The 18,524-nt window shown below is 45.3% G+C and overlaps 2 protein-coding genes across 6 annotated transcripts in view; one reads left to right on the top strand and one right to left on the bottom strand.

Moving 5' to 3' along the window:
* Nucleotides 1–4,218: 4,218 nt before the first annotated feature.
* Nucleotides 4,219–7,679, top strand: LOC123651511 (vomeromodulin-like). Its single transcript, XM_045574461.1, has 5 exons — nt 4,219–4,313; nt 5,832–5,987; nt 6,881–6,965; nt 7,323–7,380; nt 7,626–7,679. Coding segments are annotated over exons 1-5 (372 nt in total). The 5' UTR covers nt 4,219–4,242; the 3' UTR covers nt 7,628–7,679.
* Nucleotides 7,680–11,235: 3,556 nt separating this feature from the next.
* CDK5RAP1 (CDK5 regulatory subunit associated protein 1) overlaps nt 11,236–18,524 on the bottom strand; it is a 30,802-nt gene continuing 23,513 nt past the window's right edge. For all 5 annotated transcript variants that reach the window (XM_036418825.2, XM_045574432.1, XM_045574430.1 and 2 more), the window contains 2 exons: nt 14,825–14,965; nt 11,236–11,992 (listed from right to left, as the gene is read on the bottom strand). In XM_036418825.2, coding sequence (XP_036274718.1) covers nt 11,903–11,992; nt 14,825–14,965 — 231 coding nt within the window. In that variant the 3' untranslated portion in view covers nt 11,236–11,902. The remainder of the gene's footprint in view (nt 11,993–14,824; nt 14,966–18,524) is intronic.

Genomic DNA, 18,524 nt, shown 5'->3' with positions numbered 1-18,524 from the left:
ACCTGCAATGTGAATGACACTCCCTACATGAGGTAGGATCTTGTGTGTACTTCCAATACAAACCTACTGGCAGCCCTATGGTCCACTGGGAATGTGGTGTCTGAAGAAGCCCTCCTTTGCAGATATCAGCCGCCAAGATGCTCACCCTCCTGGCCCTGGCCATCACACTGGCTGTCCAGGCACAAGCGCTTGACCTGCTGGCCCCACCTCCAGTGCTGGGAGAACTTCCTGTCAAAAGGCTCCTTCCAGTTACCGGACAGTTCCGCAGATCTCTTCCAACTCCAAGTGGTTCTCCCCCTTCAAGACGCCTAGTGGACACTCCCCCTACAAGACGTCTAGCTGACACTCCCCCTACCAGACGCCTAGGGGACACTCCCCCTGAGGTCAAGGACGGCATGTCTAGCAGCAAACTCTATGACTGTAAGTAAAAACTATTTCATCTATACACTTTGATGTTCACATCCCTCACACGTTTCTCATTTCCAAGCACAAAGACTATTCATTCCTTCTTCATAGTGATTCTCAAAGAGGAAGTGGTAGAATCAACTCAGGAGCTTGTCAACAAAACAGCTGCTTGAGCCCTGATTTGTGGCTCATGTGGTTGAAGTGTTGACCCATACACCAAAAGGCTGCGGGTTCGATTCCTGGTCGGGGCGCATACCTAGGTTGCAGGTTCAATCGCCAGTTGGGGCAAGTACAGGAGGCAACCTATCAATCTTTCTCTCTCACTTAGATGTTTCTCCCTCACACTTCCTCTCTCCCTTCTTCACTCTGTAAAAAATCATGGTAGTGTTTTTATTTGTTTGTTTTTTGGTATTTTGTTTGTTTGTTTGTTTTGTGTGTGTGTGTGTGTGTGTGTGTTTAAAAGGAAAAAAAAAAGCATATCCTCAAGTGAGATCCCTCGTTGGGCTCGGGCTGCCTGTCACTGTGTCCAATAACAAAGGCAGGGTTGAATCATATTAGGTGTTTATTAAGAAGGCCAACCAACCAAAAAGACAGGGTGCTTACATCAAACCCTGTCTCCAGCAAGGTGTAGGGGACAGGATTATAAAGGGGAGGGTGCTAGGATGAGGAATGCAGCTACGTGCAGGCCTGGGGGTCTGCAGATGTCAGCTCCTGTAATTAGTCATCAGGAATGAGATGATGTTTTGACTCCTGGTGGGTTGGTCTGACCGTGCTTATTTGTTCTGCTTGCTGGATCCACAGCTGAGTCACCTCCTTAGCTGTTTCACACAGACCTTGACAAGGAAACTTTAAAACGTAACCCATATTCATATATTAAAAAAATGTAACCCCCTATTCACATAAGTATATGCGTTCTAAGATTTAAAATTTCAGAGAGGAAGGGAAAGGGAGGGAGAGAAAGAAATATCAATGATGAGAGAGAATCATTGATCTGCTGCCTCCTGCACACCCCACACTGGGACAGAGCCTACAACCCAAGGCATGTGCCCTGACTGGGAATCGAACCATGACCTTCTGGTCCATAGGTCCAAGCTGAACTACTGAGCCACACCAGCCTGGCTTTTTATAAACTTTTATTTATTGATTTGAGAGAGAGAGATTTGTTGTTCCACTTATTTATATATTCATTGGTTGATTCTTGTATGTACCCTGACACTGAATTGACCCATAACCTGAGGGATCTTCTAACTGAGCTAGCCAATCAGTGCACTACTGGTTTTATAATAAGATCAAAATGATGCTGAGGCTCTTATCTGTAGTCCACACATTGGTTAGGATATGTCAAAGCAAGTTTAGAGAAGGGAGCTCCTGGGTCCAGCAACTTCTCCATTTACCTGTCTTTTATATGACTCCTAACGACACCTGAACATTTCCAGGAAATCTCACAGTTTCTCAACGCTGGGCCCAGAGCTCAGCCCAGACACCTATAGGTGCTTAAAGCATCATCCTGCTTGACAGGAGCCAGAAAATAAGAAACCCAGGCCCACGTCCAAATCCCTTGACCAGATTCGTGCACTGCAAGCTCCCTTCTCAGATGTGGACTTCTGTCTCCCAGCAATTTCCCAGGCCCTGAGGGCAAAGAAAGTCAGGAATTGCAAAACGTGGCAAAGAACTTAGTCCATTTGGGGAATAAGAAGGGAAGAGGGCTCATCGTCAAACAAAGGCCACAGGAAAGTCCTCATGGCTACCCTTAATGGCCCTACAGTCACGGTCACGGTCAACCTTCCAGAATGACAAGACAGGGTGACAGAGAGAAACTCGGCAACTGCCTACTGGCCAGAGCTCACCCATCACTGCTTTCCTCTAAGAACATGTGCCCCACTCTTCTGACCATCCTGCCTTATTATGCAATACTTCACATACACAGAAAAGTTCACACAGTGGTATAAAGGACAGCAATTTACCCATCAAGCAGTATTCAGTGGTGTGATAGTGAATTTCATTGTCAAGCATACAAAAACAGAAAAGATATACACAGCAAATAACTGTAATCAAAATCTACATTCAGAATAAAACCAGACATTGGACTGAAGGCCCCATGACACTTACTGGGCTGCATACTCTTCCAGCCTCCCCTCTTTCCCAACCACAGGAAGCTTCTAGCCTGATGTTTTTCCCTTGTCATTTCTTTATTGTTATGTCAAGTGGCTACTCATTCTGAATCTAAAATTTGCACTACATGTCATAAAGTTTCTCAAAAGGTGGCCTGCTTGCACTGTCTCTCATATGTACGTTTGTGACATGACTTATCTATGAGGAACTTTTGTCCATTTTCCCTGAGACATTCTTCCTGATAAATTCTCCAGGATATATACACCAACTGTGTTTTTGTTCAATTGTGTTCAACTCTAAACAATGCAAATCAGAACACTCTTGTGCGGGTCTTGAAGCTCATACATGCGAAAGATGGAGGTGTGTCCACATCACCCACACTGGCAAAAGCCCTCCAGACTGCAGAGCCCTGGGTATGGGAAGCAGCAGCAAGGCCCCAAAAGCCATGGCCTTGGAGCTTCACAGGGGCAGGTCCTAACAGACTTCTTCCTTCTGCTACTCTATGGGGACAAGAATCTTGTCCCTCAGTCCAATTCACTTTCGTGCTAGGCAGCCAAGGTTGATTGTCATCCAGGTGAGACAGCTCTTCTGAGTTCCTTTCTCCAGCCATCAAGGGCACCACGATAGGATAGGACCCTGTGACTTCACAGCTCTGCTACGTGGCTCTTGACCCTCCTTCCCGTCCACACCGTCTTCTAGGATTTGAGTTCTCTCTGACTTGCTTCTCTCCAGTGTGGAGGCAGATCTGTGGTTAGTGCCTCCTCCACCCCAATGACATTGCTGCAGGTGCTTGCTCTCCATTTGGGAAGGTTCCTTTGACTGAAACAGTTGTGCAGTTAACAGTAGGAATGTGTCTCTTCAACATTTTCAGATCTGAACACCACCCTGCCACCACAGATTGAGAAGCTGCTCATGTGTGCGGATGTGGATCTGGCTGGTGTGCTTGGCACAGTGTTAGAGACAGTGGCCAACCTGGACGTGCTGTCTCTGTTAGACCTCTCTTCCGCCCTCAACATCCTTGGCGACAGTGGTCTTGGTAGTGTCCTGGGCAAGGGGAGCAACAGCAAGTCCTCAAAGTCACCACTGTCTTCGCTCTCAAAAGCCACTGATGCAGTCAGCAACCTGCTACCCTTGGCCCAAGGGGCCCTGGGCGGCCTACTACCCAACACTGTGGAGAAGGATCCTGCAAAAAAAGCTGACCAGGACTCTTCTCTTCTCTCAAATCTCCCCCTGCCCCTGGGTGGTGTGCTCAACACAGTGGGCGAGCTCACAGAATCCACCGATGGCGTACTCAAGAGTGTGGTGCCAAGTGGCATCAGTGATACACTCTCAGGCGTGCTGGGAAATATTAACGTGAAAGACCTCTTGATAGGGTAAGTGCTTCCTTGACCCTAAGGTATGGCACAAGAGAAAAGTGATGTTTGGGGATTCTGAAGCTCAACCTCCTACAAACCCATGGAGACAGCCATATCTTCCCAAAGCAATATTCCAGCTCTGTGTCTTTGGGGGTGGAGGGGTGCGGAGGGAATATGAACAAGATTTCTTGAGCTTAAGGAACTGGGTGGCTAACAGGACTGGGCCATCCGGAGGATGGGTGGGTTGGTAGGTTGTTAGTTGGCAGCTTCAAAGGCATTTCTCCTGCTGCTCAGGCTGATTCCTTGTCAGGACTGACGCTGGATGCTGATGTTTTGCAGGTTAGAGGTTCAAAAAGCAACTGTGGAGAGCATGATGTTGACCATGGCTGATGATGAGATCCTCGCTCAAGCTGCGACTACCACCTTCATAGGTGGAAAAGGGTGAGTCTGTCTCCAAATCAGTCAACTGAGTTGCCCTGGACCAGGCCTTTAATATATAATGTCCAAAGGGCCAGGCAGGGGCAACACAGGAAGGCAGGATGTCTGAGGGTGGGGCAAATTAGGCAGCAAATTAGCCCCTCTCCTCCAGCCCAGAGGGCCAAGCTGGGATAGTGACCCCATGGAACCCCATCTTCAACGAGTGTAAACAAAGCCAGAAATCCAAATTCCTTGTAAAACATGCACATTTATACAGATGGCCAATGTAGAGAGAAACTACTGACCGCACTGGGTTCATGGGAAGTGTAGCTTCCAAACCATCTGCACTCTCCAGAGAGAAGCAGCCCACTCTCACAAACGCTGTCCTAGGCAGTTGGGGGAGACAGAGATGGTTGATTGCTTCTCCAGAAGCTAACAATGGAAACATGCATGCATGCTCAAGTCCATTTATCCACCTAACATGCAGTACTCTGTACCAGACCTCATGCTGGGCACAGAGGGAGCAACTAAAAGTGGGCCCTGTCCTCGGGGAGAGTCCACATGTGGGAGAGTCCACGGTCACAGGACAGGCCCAGGGCACACAGAAAGGCAGGAGAAGGGCAGGAACCCCCCAGGAGAAGAGGACTCTTGGACTAACCCTCGGCACTGATACTTCTCACTGACCAGCACCTAACTGAGGCACTCTCAACTTCCAAAGCCTCTTTACAACCTCATCAAGAAAGCAGCCCTGTCTCAAGATTGGGAAACCAGCTGAGACCCACAAACTGGTTATGAACCTTGCTCAATGCCACACAGCTGAAATGTGGCAGTAACAACACTTAAATCCTGGCATTCTGCCCCCACAGCCCATGTCTGTGACCAACACAATGCGCAGTGGTAGGAAGAGCCATTCACCTTCTTCAGAGCACGTGACGGTAATAAGAGCAGGTGTGGCAAATGGTGGGTTTTTCTTATGCTGTCACTCACACAACAGACAGCTGGGGTGCTGGGCACAAAAGTGAACCTAGTCCTAGAGTGAGCATCCAGTTACAAGTAGCCTTAGTGCCTCCAGAAAGAAAGAAAAAAGACTTCCTGAAGTTTGGTCAGGAGAGGGATTTTCCAATGATTATGGAAAGCCTGCCATGAACCAGATTCTGAGTCCTGTGTACAAGGGATCGTCAACTTTGGGGCATGCTCATTGGAAATCACCAGAATTTTCACTCTCTCCAATAATCTGGACAAATTCATGAGGCTGACTCCCAAAATGCCTATCACTTCGGCTAAGCAACCTCTTGCAGCCAGGTCTCGTTTCACCTGTATCTTTTTTTTTTTTTTTTTATTGTTGAAAGTTATTACAACAATACTTTCCCCTATTAACCTCTTCCAGCCTGCTCCCAACCACCTCCCCACTCTAGCCTCAGGCCCTCGCGCGCGCTACCCCCCCCCCCCAATGTCTGTATCCACAGGTTATGCATATGTGCGGATAAGTTCATTGGTTGATCTCTTCCTACCCACCCCTCACCTGCATCTTGTTCTCCACAGCCTGTTAGGACCTGTAATCAGCATACTGGGATTTCAGATGCATGGGGATGTGACTCTGAAGATTGGTGTTTCCACAAACGCCACCCAATGTGTCAGCCTGCAAGTCCAGGACACGGTCATCAAGACTACAAAAGTGGACCTTCAGTTGGTGGAGATGTACGTGAGACCAACAAGCCTATATGTCAGAATGTCCCCCTGGTACACAGGAGGTTACCCTCATAGATTAGCTCAGCCAGCCCAATGCTTTCAATGAGCAGTAAAAGAGGCCCAGAGAAGAGTCTCTGCTTAAGAACAGACCACTATGTTGAGGAAAGCCATCCCACACTTGGCCTACCTTCTACCTACTAAGCACACATTGTATTTTGTCCCAGTTTTGTTGCATAGCAATGGATTTACCTGGATCAAAATTCAAAAGATACAAAAAGCTATACAGTGAAGTCTCTGCCCACCCATACACACCAGCTGGCTAATGGTACTCCCTGGAAACAACCAATGAATCCAGTCCTTTTTGTTGGCTTTCAGAGATAGTTGCATTGGCAACAAATATGCATGAACATACACACACACTGAAATGGGCAATTATAGATACCTGTCTGCACTCCAATTGTTTCACATAAAGTTTTCTTTTTCATGGAATTAGTTGCATCAGTAAATAGCTTCTTCTTATGTTAAATCTACCATTTATGAATATGCACTATAATTTATTTAACAGTCCCTTATGAAATAGTGGATTTTCTTCCAATTATTACCTTTCTGCCCAACTCTAATTACTAAGGTGCCACACATATCTGCTCATTAAAGTGCACGGTATCTGAAGGATAAATTTCTCCATGTGAAACACTGGGTCAGATGTCTGACTTTGATGATTTCCCCAGGTATCCTCACTTCTCCCTTCATGGCTGTAACTGAAGGTGAAAGGTTTCAGGTGGTTGCAAATTGTAAGCAGCAGGACATCACTGCAGCTGTATCATCAATAGATGAGTTCTCTCCAATGTTGGACAAAATCCAGAAATGCAAACTCACACAGCTCTCCCCGTGTCTCTTCCCAGGGTCACAGATATTGTGCCTCTCCCTCTTCCTCTGCCCTTGGATGATGTCATTTCTCAACTGCTGACAGTTGCCTTGAAGGAGAAGGTGAGTCACAGGAAAGGGGCGGGCACCATCACAAAGGTCTGGGTCATGTGTGGGGAGACAGGAAGAAGCCTTTCCTCAGACATGGCCTGCTGCCGGGAGAGACGTGGGAAAGACACATCGGCCTTCAGGAGTCCAGGGACTAGGGGATGCAACATTCCCTCTGACGCCAACAGCGGGATAGGACAATGCCTCAAGCTGGCGGGATAGGGGGAGAGGATGGGTTCTGCCAAAAAGAAGGCCAGGAAACAGAAGAGGGAGAAGGGAAGTAAAGAGGGAAGATGGAGAAGAGGAGCTGGGTGTGGAGGTGGGTGGGACTGCTGCTTGTTCTCACAAAGCTAACTGGTGGTTAATTCACAGACCAAAGAATCAACATCATGTGACATTGATCTCAGTGATTTCAGCGAATGCAACAACTGTGAGTACAAACACCTAACTTCCGGGGGGCTGCCCAGGTCAATACAGGGAGATAGCCAAGCCCCATAGGAATCCCATTGGGTGACAGACAGGAGATGAGGCTGTGAGCTGCAACACTGGGTACCTCCAAGCACCCAACCAACTCCTCAGCACGCTCAGGGAGATGGAGGGCACAGCTGGCACCGCCTGTGCCTGCAGCCAGCTTATATATTAAAAGTTATAATTAGTTATTTTATCTCCCCACAGAGAGACCTTCAGGCAGCAAACTAAACCCAGCACGTGGGCTACCAAAGCATTTCCGAAAATGAAAGCACTCTGGAGTATCTCTGAAGAAACATGGAGTAAGGGCATCCTTGTGATTAAGGAGCCAAGCTGAACAGTGTTCTGAACATGTCAGCTACTCTTTGGAACTTCACCAGTGCTACCTCGAAGCAACAAGTGCAAGAAAATCAAGAAGATGGTTTTGGGCATTTTATAATCATATCTTTAATAATTATCCTGTTTTCATGCAGAAAATGACTCACTTGTCTTCAATTCCTACAAAAAGGAGTTTTGTAATGTGTTCATGATAAGTAAAAGTACTACACACACTAAAATCAATAATGAGCCCAGCCAGTGTGGCTTAGTGGTCAAGCTAAGATGTTGCCTTTTCAATTCCCACTCTGGGCACATGCCTAGGTTGTAAGCTTATTCACCATTACAGAGTGTGTAAGAGACAGCTGATTGATGTTTTTCTCTCTCTCTCCCCCTCTTCTTTCCTCTCTCTCTCTAAAAAAATAACAACATATTTTTCATCAATAATGTGAATGATGAGGCAGCAAAGGCCAGGATTAATTTATCTAGGGCACTAAGAGACAATCTTGACCAGGATTAATACTTTTCTACCCACACCTGTGCCCTCCCCTCCCCAACTCCAAGTGCTTTCTTTTGCCCATTGGCCCAACATGAAAATCACACAGGGGATTTTCATGTTTCACACAACATGAAAATCCCCCTCATCATATGTTACACAGGAAAAGGCAGAGACTAGATGCTAAAAGATATATGGAACAGAGCAAGTAAGAAGAGCCTAATACCATGAGCAAGGCAGCAAAGGATCTAGGTCCCAGCTCAGCAGCTACAGGCCATACCAAGTGGCTGTTAGAGGAAGACAAGCCAAATAGGAAACCTGTAAATAAAGAAAACTCCAGACAAGTTTACAAGAAAGGTGCTGAGAAACACAACTGTGATCTCTATACCAGGCAGAGACCCTCCGTCCTGCATCCAGTGTCTGCATTAACAATCTGCTCTGGAAACAAAAGAGCAAAAGACACCAAGACTAGAGATGCCAAGCAGGACCAACCACTGAGCTTTCCCCACAAAAAAAAGTCCAAATCACACTATTCCATTCAGCTCTATCTAAACCTTAGGACTTGATTTCTCGCCAGGTCACTACCTCACACAGTCAGTCCTACCTTGGTAAATGGCAGTACAATCCACCCAGCTTTCTTAGCCAGCCACTTGAGAACTGTTCTCCATTCCTCCTCTCCCAAGAACAGATCCTGTCCTGTCAAGCACACCTTTCCCCGTTTTTATTTCTTTCCATCACCATCCTAGTCCAAGTCACCAACATCATTTAGTAGGGCTACTGACCTCCCTGCCCTTGTCACCTACAATCTATCCTCCACCTGGCAGTCAGAGTGCTCTTTATAAAAATGCACATTCCCTACTTGAAAACCTTCCACCAGTGCTCATGAGTCTATGAAAAAATCAGAACCCTCATGCATTGCTGGTGGGAACGTAAAAATGGTTCATCCTCTGTGGAAAACAGAAAAGGTAGAACATGGAGGAATTTTAGGGCAATGAAACTATTCTGTATAATAAAAAAGGACTTTATTACTTTAGAGCAGTTTTAAATTTACAGCAAAATGATTGGAAAGCACAGAGAATCCCCATATACCTCCTGCCCCCACACATGTCCTACATCAGAGTGTACATTTGATGAACCTACCTTGACTCACATTTATCACCCAAAGTCCATAGTTTATGTGAGGGTTCTCTCTTGATATACACTCTGGGTTTTGACAAATGTATAATGACTTACAAGTCATTCTGTATGCTTTCCAGTCTATTTTGCTGTAAACTTAAAACTGCTCTAAAATAATAAAGACCTTTTTTAAAAAGACAAAGGAAAAAGAAGAACTCGAATAAATAAACTACCTTCTACCCTAAGGACTAGAGAAAGAAGAAACAATTAAACCCAAAGCAAGCAGAAGAAATGAAATGTACAGATCAGAGCAGAGACTAATGAATTAGAGAATAGAAAATCAAAAGAATTGATGGAAACAAAAGTTGGTTCCTTGAAACAATCAACAAAATTCACAAAATTTTAGCTAGACTGACAAAGAAGAAGAGAAAACTCAATTTACTAAATCAGAAATTAAAGAGGGGATGTTACTACCAATCTTAGAGAAATACAGGGATTATAAGAGAATACTATGACCAACTGTATGCCAACAAATTAGATGACCTGATTGAAATGAACAAAGTCCTTGAAGCACACAAACTACCAAATCTGACTCAAGAAGAAATGGGAAATATAAGTAGATCTAGAACTAGTAAGGAGATTGAACTAATAATCAATACATTCTATTAACATGGTGTATTACATTGATTGACATTATGCAGCCATTAAAAAATAAGGAATGAGCCAAAATCGGTTTGGCTCAATGGATAGAGCATCGGCTTGGGGACTGAAAGGTCCCGGTTTTGATTCCAGTCAAGGGCATGTACCTTGGTTGCAGGCATATCCCCAGAAGGGAGTGTGCAAGAGGCAGCTGATTGATGACTCTCTCTCTCATCGATGTTTCTCTCTATCTCTCTCCCTTCCTCTCTGTACAAAATCAATAAAATATATTTTTAAAAAATAAATAAAAATTTTAAAAACAATAAGGAATGAGCCCAGCTGGTGTCGCTCAATGGTTAAGCATCAACCTGTGAAGTAGGAGGTCATGGTTCGATTCCCAGTCAGGGACATGCCCAGGTTCGATCCCCAGTGTGGGGTGTGCAGGAAGCAGCTGATCAATGATTCTCCCTCATTATTGATGTTTCTGTCTCTCTCTCTCCCTCAATCCCTCTCTGAAATTGATAAAAATATTTTTTTAAAGGAATGAAATACTGACACATTATGCAACATGGATGAACCTTAAAAGTATTATGCTTAGTGAAAGAAGCCAAACATAGGCCACATATTATATTATTAAATTTATACAAAATGTCCACAATAGGCAAATCCAGAGACAGAAGATATAGTAATGTTTGCCAATGAGGGATGGAAAAATGAAGAGTGACCACTAATATGTATGGGATTTCTTTTGGAGATGAAAAGGTTAAAGAATTAGATAGTGGTGACAGTTGCACAACCTTGTGAATATACTAAAAACCAGTGAATTGTACACTTTAAAATGGTGAAATCAATGCTATGTAAATTGTAATCTCAATAAAAAGGGAGGGAAGGAGTCAGCCAAAGTGGTTATAGTAATATTAGACAATGTAGATTTCAAAGCAAAAGATATTACTAGGGCTGAAACAGGTTTGGCTCAGTGGATGGAGCATCGATCTGCAGACTGAAGGGTCCTAGGTTCGATTCCAGTCAAGGGAATGTACATTGGTTGCAGGTATATCCCAAGGGGGGCGGGGGGGGGTGTGCAGGAGGCAGCTGGTTGATGTTTCTCTCTCATCAACGTTTCTAACTCTCTATCCCTCTCCCTTCCTCTCTGTGGAAAATCAATAAAATATATATTTTTTAAAAAGATATTACTAGGGTTAAAGAGGTCATTTTATAATGACAAAGGAATCAATTAATCAAGGGAACATAAAAATTCTAAATATATTCACCTATTATCAGAGCTTCAGAATACATGATACTCAGAGAATGGCATAACCTTAGTAATAAATGGGCTAAGAATGAGTATCCAAAGCCTACTAATAGGTATTGATGTCTTCCAAAACTCCAAGTGCTGTCAGACCTGAAAGCAAGGAATGAACTGACAGGCTAAAAATGAGGTCCAGAGAGAAATCCTCAGGTAAAATATGAGAATAAAATGAGGAAGTAGCAGGTGAGTCAATGTCATCAAACCAAAATGTTAGAAAGACCTAAAGCAGTTTTCCCATGAAAATGATTCTCTCCACCTTGGCCTCTCCTTCAGTCTCTAATTCCTAGGATTCAGGGGAGAAAACCAGAGGGGTTAGCAGTATCCACAGAGGAAACCGGGATGGGAATCATTTAACACCGGACATTCTAGAGAAAATCCCAGAAACACTTACCAATGAAGAAACGACAATCATGTAGAGAGACAGAGGGACCACTTTAGTTTAGATAAATTTAATGATTATAACGGCTGTTCAGATAGCAGCAAAGGGATGCATTTCTCCATTTGGCATAAAGTTGCTTCACCACTTGCAGCTTGTTTTCAATGCTTCATTACTTCTTTCATTAGTGACCAGTCATATCTCCCTTCCTGGTGGCAAGGACCGCACACATATCACTCAGGTGAGCAATGGGCTGAGGAGTCCTTCAGAGTGGTCCTGCAGAGCACATGTCCTCTCAGTGTCTGAGAGCTGGCGGAGGTAATCTGAAAGAAAATCAGTCAGGAGAAGCAAGGTAACCAAGACTGCAGCACAGGTGTATGATGTGGAGCCTCCGGAAGAGAGACCACCACAAAGGGCCTGATGGAGACGCCAGGCCAGCAGAGACTGTGTGGTTCTCGTATGCCCCCAATCCAGGGAGGAAGAGGTGTTTGATGCAATAGTAATGCATATTACCATTAGTCAGTACCAAACAGCCATTCCTTTTCTTTTGGGAGAAGGCTCCTCCCCAACATCAACCAAGGCTCAGCTATGAGCTGCCCATCACAGACCCTGCCCTCCTAACTCCCAGGATAAACTGTAATCCAAGCTGGACCAGTTAAATCCTTCCTTAGGATATTTAAGGCCAAAATTTGGTGAGAAAGGCTCTTTCATCTCTAATTAAGAGCTAAAAGCACGTGACCCTAAAGGTACCAGTGGTCTCATTTCTCACCATGAGAACAAGTCGGTCCATTAGTAAATATTTATTGAGCATTTAATATGTTCCAGGAATAGTCCTAGGTGCTAGAAATAGTAAGGTGAACAAAAGAGATGTTTTCCCTGACCTCAAAGGAGCTTTGGGGAGGGGGTGGGGGGGAGACGGGGGACGACGACACAGAGAATAATATGTAACAAAACAAACGAGGATGAAACAAACGAGGATGATTTCAGGCTCTGAGACAAGCTATGAAGATAAAATGGACTAATGTAGTCAACAGTGACAAGAGCAAGGCGGAAGGAAAGTTGCTCTAGCACGACAGTGGCCAGAGAAGGCCTCTCAAGGAAATGATGTTTGAGAGAGAATCTGCAAATTTTAGAAAATGAAGCCAGGCAAAGATCAAGGGCCTCCCAAGCAACACAGCATGTACCAAGTCCCTGACGGTAACCTAGGTTGGGAGACAAAAGGGAGGCTACCAAGGCTGGAGGAGAGGGACTAAGAAGAGTGGAGGAATGAGAGGCTGCAAAGGAAGCTAGGACACATCTATACATAAGGCCTTGGACACCTTGCATTTCATGCTGGCTCCAATGAGAAGCCACTGGAGGGCTTAAGCAGAGGAGTAAGCAATCTGATCTAGAAAGATCACACTGCCTTCTGTGCAGCAGACAGACCGGAGGAGGACAAGAATGGAAGCAGGAAATAGGAAGCCTCTGGAATTTTCATGCACGGTTGGTGGAAGTGTAAGACGGTACAGTCATGCCCTGGCTGGTTTAGCTCAGTTGACAGAGCATTGGCCTGTGGACTGAAGGGTCCCAGATTGGATTCCATTCCAGGGCATGTACCTCAGTTGCAGGCTCTTCCCAGGCCCAGGCCCTGGTTGGGGCTTGTGCAGGAGGCAACCAATTAATGTGTTTCTCTCACATCATTATTTCTCTCTGTCTTTCCCTCTTTCCCACTCTCTCTGAAAATCAATGGGAAAATATCCTCAAGTGAATATTTTTTAAAAATGGTAGTCACTTTGGCTGTTTTTTATTATTATTATTATTATTGTTTAAAGTACTACAGATGTCCTCTATTCCCCCTCCATCCCCTCCTTCCACCAGCTCCCACCCCACCCCAGGCCTTCACCACACTATTGTCTTTGTCCAAGGGTTATGCATATATGCATATAAATTCTTTGGTTAATCTCTTCCTGTCTCTCCCTCTCCCCTTGGCTATTTCTATTATACAAGCCCTATAACCCAGCAATTCCAAGCCATATACCCAACAGAAATGAAAATGTCTGTGCACTAAAACATGTGTATAGGAACATCATAGCAATCTACACTAATAAAAGAGAAACATGCAAATTGACCATACTTCTGCAACTCCAATCAGGAGTATGCAAATTTACCCACCGAAGTTGGCAGGTTAATTTGCATACAGGTGCAGAGCAGCCCAGCAGGGCGGGACACCTGCTATAAGGGGGGGACTGTGGGGCAGAGGGAGCTACTGGAGTGGGTAAGTCTTCACTCCCAGCCGCCTGGGAGTAAGACTGTAGGCTCCCGGGCAGCCAGGAGCAAAGACTTGTAGGCTCCCGGGAGGCCGGGAGCGAAGCAAGGGGAAAGAAGGCCTATTCTTGCACAATCTTCATGCAGCGGGCCTCTAGTTCTACTCATAACAGCTCCAAACTGGAAACAACCAAACTGGCCAGCAACAGTATAATGTAGGGGTGTCGAACTCAATCAGAGAAGGGGCCAAAATCTAAAGTCCAGCCTAAATCGCGGGCCGAATGGTTTACTGAACAGTCATAAACTGTCATTGTGATGGAAACGCAGCGGAGTGCAGTGATGACAGCGCGGTGCTGGCCACATTGCAAGGCCTGGCGGGACGGATTTGGCCCGCGGGCCTTGTGTTTGACACATGTGGTATAATGCATAAATAATTTGTGGTATATTTATATAATATGGATAAATACAGGGGTAGGCAAAATTAGGCTTATAGTTGTGAGCACCTAAAACACAGAGTTAATAATGTGGACTCAGGATCTGAGCTGCCTCGGTTTAAATCTCTACATTACCACGTGCTGGTGTGTGACTCTGAGCAAGCTACTTAAATTCTTGGTGCTTCAGAGAACGATCAACCCACTAAAAATCACTTATACTTCCTGGCCTCTCTGCACCCAGAAACTATATGCTACCATGTACTCCAACCTCACCAAATTCCCAGAAAGAGAAGAAAAACAAGAAGGCATTAGAAAGAGTCTAAAATTTAATTCAAGGTGCTCTTCCATTGTTGAGATTGAGAAGAAATTTTTATTTTACTAAAGAATTTCTCCAAAAAAAAAAATTCATTCCCCTGTAATTACCCAACTCAACACCCCATTCACAGGGCAAGCCAAAAGCCCAAAAGGACACCTTACCTTCACCAGCACATAGTCCCCAGGCTGAGCTCTGACTCTGAGCCCTGAGTCAGTGGCATCCTCCATCTCTACATCAGGGAATATCACCTTAAGGTTTCCATCATTCCGGCCGCACAGCTCAGTGGCAGAGCGTTTACTGACCTGCAGAGAGAACAGAGGAGAATGTATGAACCTGTCATAGTCATCAGTTCTTGGAAGGCAGAGAGTACAACTTCTATGTCTCAGACCCCCCAAGGGTTTTACTCAGAGAACATTCCTAAACCAAGGAATCTCTGAAGACTAAGTGTTTACTACTGCCCCACCAACAAGGGCAATACGTGACACATAACAGAAATTCAATAAAGTTTTGCTGACACTATCTTAGTAAGTGATTCAATCAATGAGTCTGATTACAGAACTCATTTCAGCAGGAATGGACCTCAAATGGCCCTGAAACCAAAAATGTATGGGTGATGCTCTTCGCAAACCAACTTTTACTTTACCCACCAGTTTCATAGTAATCACTCAGAATGATCAGGGGTTGTTTGGGCCAGGTTACATGCCCCCAACGAACAGGTAGACTTGAAACCAGTGGAGATCACACATGTAGAAAACAAGGCCAGGAGAATAAACAACCCAGAATGATGGAATCAACTTCTAGACTATACACAAATCTTGTTCTTACAGCCATGAAGAAGTAACAAAAACCAAATTTATCCTCAAGCCTTGAGTAATCAGAAAACTGGACAAAAGATATGAAATAACTTTTTTCAGATTTTGAACAGAGATCACATCAGACTGTGATCCCCAAGAGGAGGAAAGCAAATGAGATGAGCCCTCCAATCACCTCTGTGTTTTGCCAGAAGGCACATGCGATACGCAGTATGCAAAGCCAGGAGGGAGATCTCAAGACAGAGCATGGGGATTTTCTCTGGACTGAAGGATTGGAGTACAGGAAGCCTGCTAACTAGAAACTGTGGGACAAGTTCTAGACAGGAGGGAGATAAGCAGGAAAAAAGCTATGGAAGTGTGCAAAGGGATCCCTCGAGTCTTTGCTGAATATTAACTACTACATGCTCCTCTACAGAGGGAAACTCCATGAAGTCAAGCAAAAGAAAGTTATTGAGAACTCCCAGAGCTCACATGGGCCTGGGAATCATTTGATCTACCTCTAAAGAGTCCTCACTGATTTCTTGGGACATGTAGTACTGACTCCAGAAGAGCCAAAACTTAGTAATGAGGCTGAACCATCCCAATAACAAAAAGGCTTTTCTAACAAAGCTTAAAAACAAGCCTTGAAAGGATCAATGGAATTGTAAGTAACACCACTGCCTATCAGAACAAAGCCAGATGCAAAATCCAGACACTCATAAGTGAACACTGCAATGTCCAACATCTAATCAAAACTCACTAAATATGCACAGGAGCAGAAAAGTGTGACCTACAATCAGCAGAAAAATCACTCAATAGAAGCAGAATGGAGTTCTGGTCAAGATGACAGGGTATATAAACACTGTGCTCGCCTCCTCCCACAACCACATCAAAATTACAGAAAATCATAAAACCACCACCCTTGAGATGAGCTGAATTCCTATAACTAAAGATACAAAGAAGCCACATCAAAACTGGTAAGAGGAGTGGAGATGCAAAACAGACTAGTCCCACACTCGTGTGGCAGTTAAGATTCAGGAGAAAACTATGCTGTACACTAAAAAGTAATATAATATTGAATGTAAATATAATTTTTTTTAAAAAAATTTTTTTGAAGATTCAGGAGGTATGTCTCAGCTGTGGAGGTTCCCCTGAGGAGCAAAGGGCCCAGTCCAACATGGGCTCCCCAGCCCAGAGCACCAGAGCCAGGACAGATCCCTACAACATCAGGCTGTAAAAAGTCAGCAGGGTCTCGACTGGGTGAGACAGAGAACTGCTGCAGACCCAGACATCCTCTTAAAGAGCCCACGCAGAGCCGTTCTCACTCATACTTACCCTAAGCTCCAGGGAAGAGACAGCAGCTCAAAAAGCACCAGGGACATACAGGGAGGAACTGAGTTGTCTAGCTTCAGAGCCAGGACGGAAGGGAAAGCACTCTCCCGGACAGAAGTGCTGGCAGGTACCATGATTCCTTTGTTGAGCCTTCCCCACACACAGCCCACAGGCACAGGCAGAGGAGGGTGCCACGTCTGAGCCTCCATCAAACTGCCTACCCTGGTGATTCATCCCCTGAGACCCCACCCCAACCAACATGTGCTGGAGCAGAATCTCTTTTAGTGGCAGTCCTACACAAGTGGCCCGCTTCAGCCAGTGCTGAGGGCTTTCCTAAAATCTCTCAAAGATCCACAAACTCCAAACAATGGCTGGTCTTGGCATATACACTTTACCTCTTGTTAAGCGGACCCAAGCCTGGCACTAGTGGCAGCCGACCTCAGCTCACAGCTAGCCTCACCCAGGCATTCTTAGACCCAGGGCAGGCAGCTACCAACTGCGTATCACTTTGTAGCTCCTCTGAGGTGGACCCAGGCCAGGCACAGGCAGCAAATGACCTGGGAGGCCTAGACTGAGAGCCCCTCCCAAGAAACCCAGAAACAAAACACATGAGGAGCTAATTGTGTGCTGGCTTCAGACCAGAGCAGCACACAATTAGCTCCACAAACAACACACACAAAGGGTGAACTCAGGAGGCACCAGAGCCCTGCTAATTCCACTCCATGGGGTCAACCCCCTCACTACAGCTCATCTGCTGTGGTCACAGCCAGTCAGACCCACTGATGTGCCGACAGCAATCAAGGCTCAGCTAAAACAGGAGAACATACACAACCCACACAAAAGATACCTCTGGAGCTCCAACCTCCCAGCCAAGGACATCTACACCATTGGACCTCACTGGACACCCACTACATAAGGCCACACTGCCACAATGGAGAGACATAGCCGATGTAACTAACATATAGAAAATCACAGGGAGGGAGCCAACATGAGGACACAAAGGAACATGCCCTAAATGAAAAAAGAGGACAAAACCATGGAAAGAGAACTAAACAAAATGGAAGCAAGCAATCTATTAGATACAGAGTTCAAAACACTGGTTATAAAGATGTTTGATGAACTTAGGGGAAGAATATATGAAATCAGTAAGAACTTGCAAAAATAGATAGAAACCATAAAAAAGAACCAGTCAGAAAAGAAAAAGACAAAAACTGAAATGAGACCCTAGCCAGACAGCTCTGTGTAGTGTTTCCCAAACTTTTGACATATGTGTACCCCTTCTATAATTTTCGTAACACTGAGTACCCTCGTACTCATGAGAACGTAGAATTAGGCGCAGCTAAGCACGGTGCAGTGCATATCCCCACCAAACTCCGGTGCAACACGTACCCCCACCAAACTCTTTCCATACCCCTGTGGGTACGCATACCACAGAATCGGTCGTGGTGGACATTTTGGCCGTAGGAGTGTGGCTATTAACATGGTGACAGAAGACAAGAGGACTCTTCGAGACATTGAGACCTTCTACAACACCTCCATTGAGGAGATGCCCCTCAATGTTGCTGACCTCATCTTAGAGGGGCTGGCCTGCTACCTCATCCCAGCCAGGGTTCTCAGTCCTTGGCAGGCTGAGGAGGAGCAGGAGGGGGGAGGGGAGGGAGCCAAGGGATGGACATCTTGTCAATTTTTTTCTTTTTTCCCCCCTTTGAATAAATGTCACTTTTTGAGGCAAAGAAGG

Source organism: Pipistrellus kuhlii, unplaced genomic scaffold, assembly GCF_014108245.1.
Source record: "Pipistrellus kuhlii isolate mPipKuh1 unplaced genomic scaffold, mPipKuh1.p scaffold_m20_p_6, whole genome shotgun sequence".
In the NCBI taxonomy this organism is placed as follows: domain Eukaryota; kingdom Metazoa; phylum Chordata; class Mammalia; order Chiroptera; family Vespertilionidae; genus Pipistrellus; species Pipistrellus kuhlii.
This window is presented reverse-complemented; position numbering and strand designations above follow the sequence as displayed.

Excerpts from the sequence above, each read along its gene's own strand:
- LOC123651511 (XM_045574461.1), top strand. The coding sequence starts at position 4,243 with ATGATGTTGACCATGGCTGATGATGAGATCCTCGCTCAAGCTGCGACT. Across the intron at positions 5,988-6,880 it reads GACCTTCAGTTGGTGGAGAT|GGTCACAGATATTGTGCCTC; the intron begins GTACGTGAGACC and ends GTCTCTTCCCAG. Across the intron at positions 6,966-7,322 it reads CAGTTGCCTTGAAGGAGAAG|ACCAAAGAATCAACATCATG; the intron begins GTGAGTCACAGG and ends GTTAATTCACAG.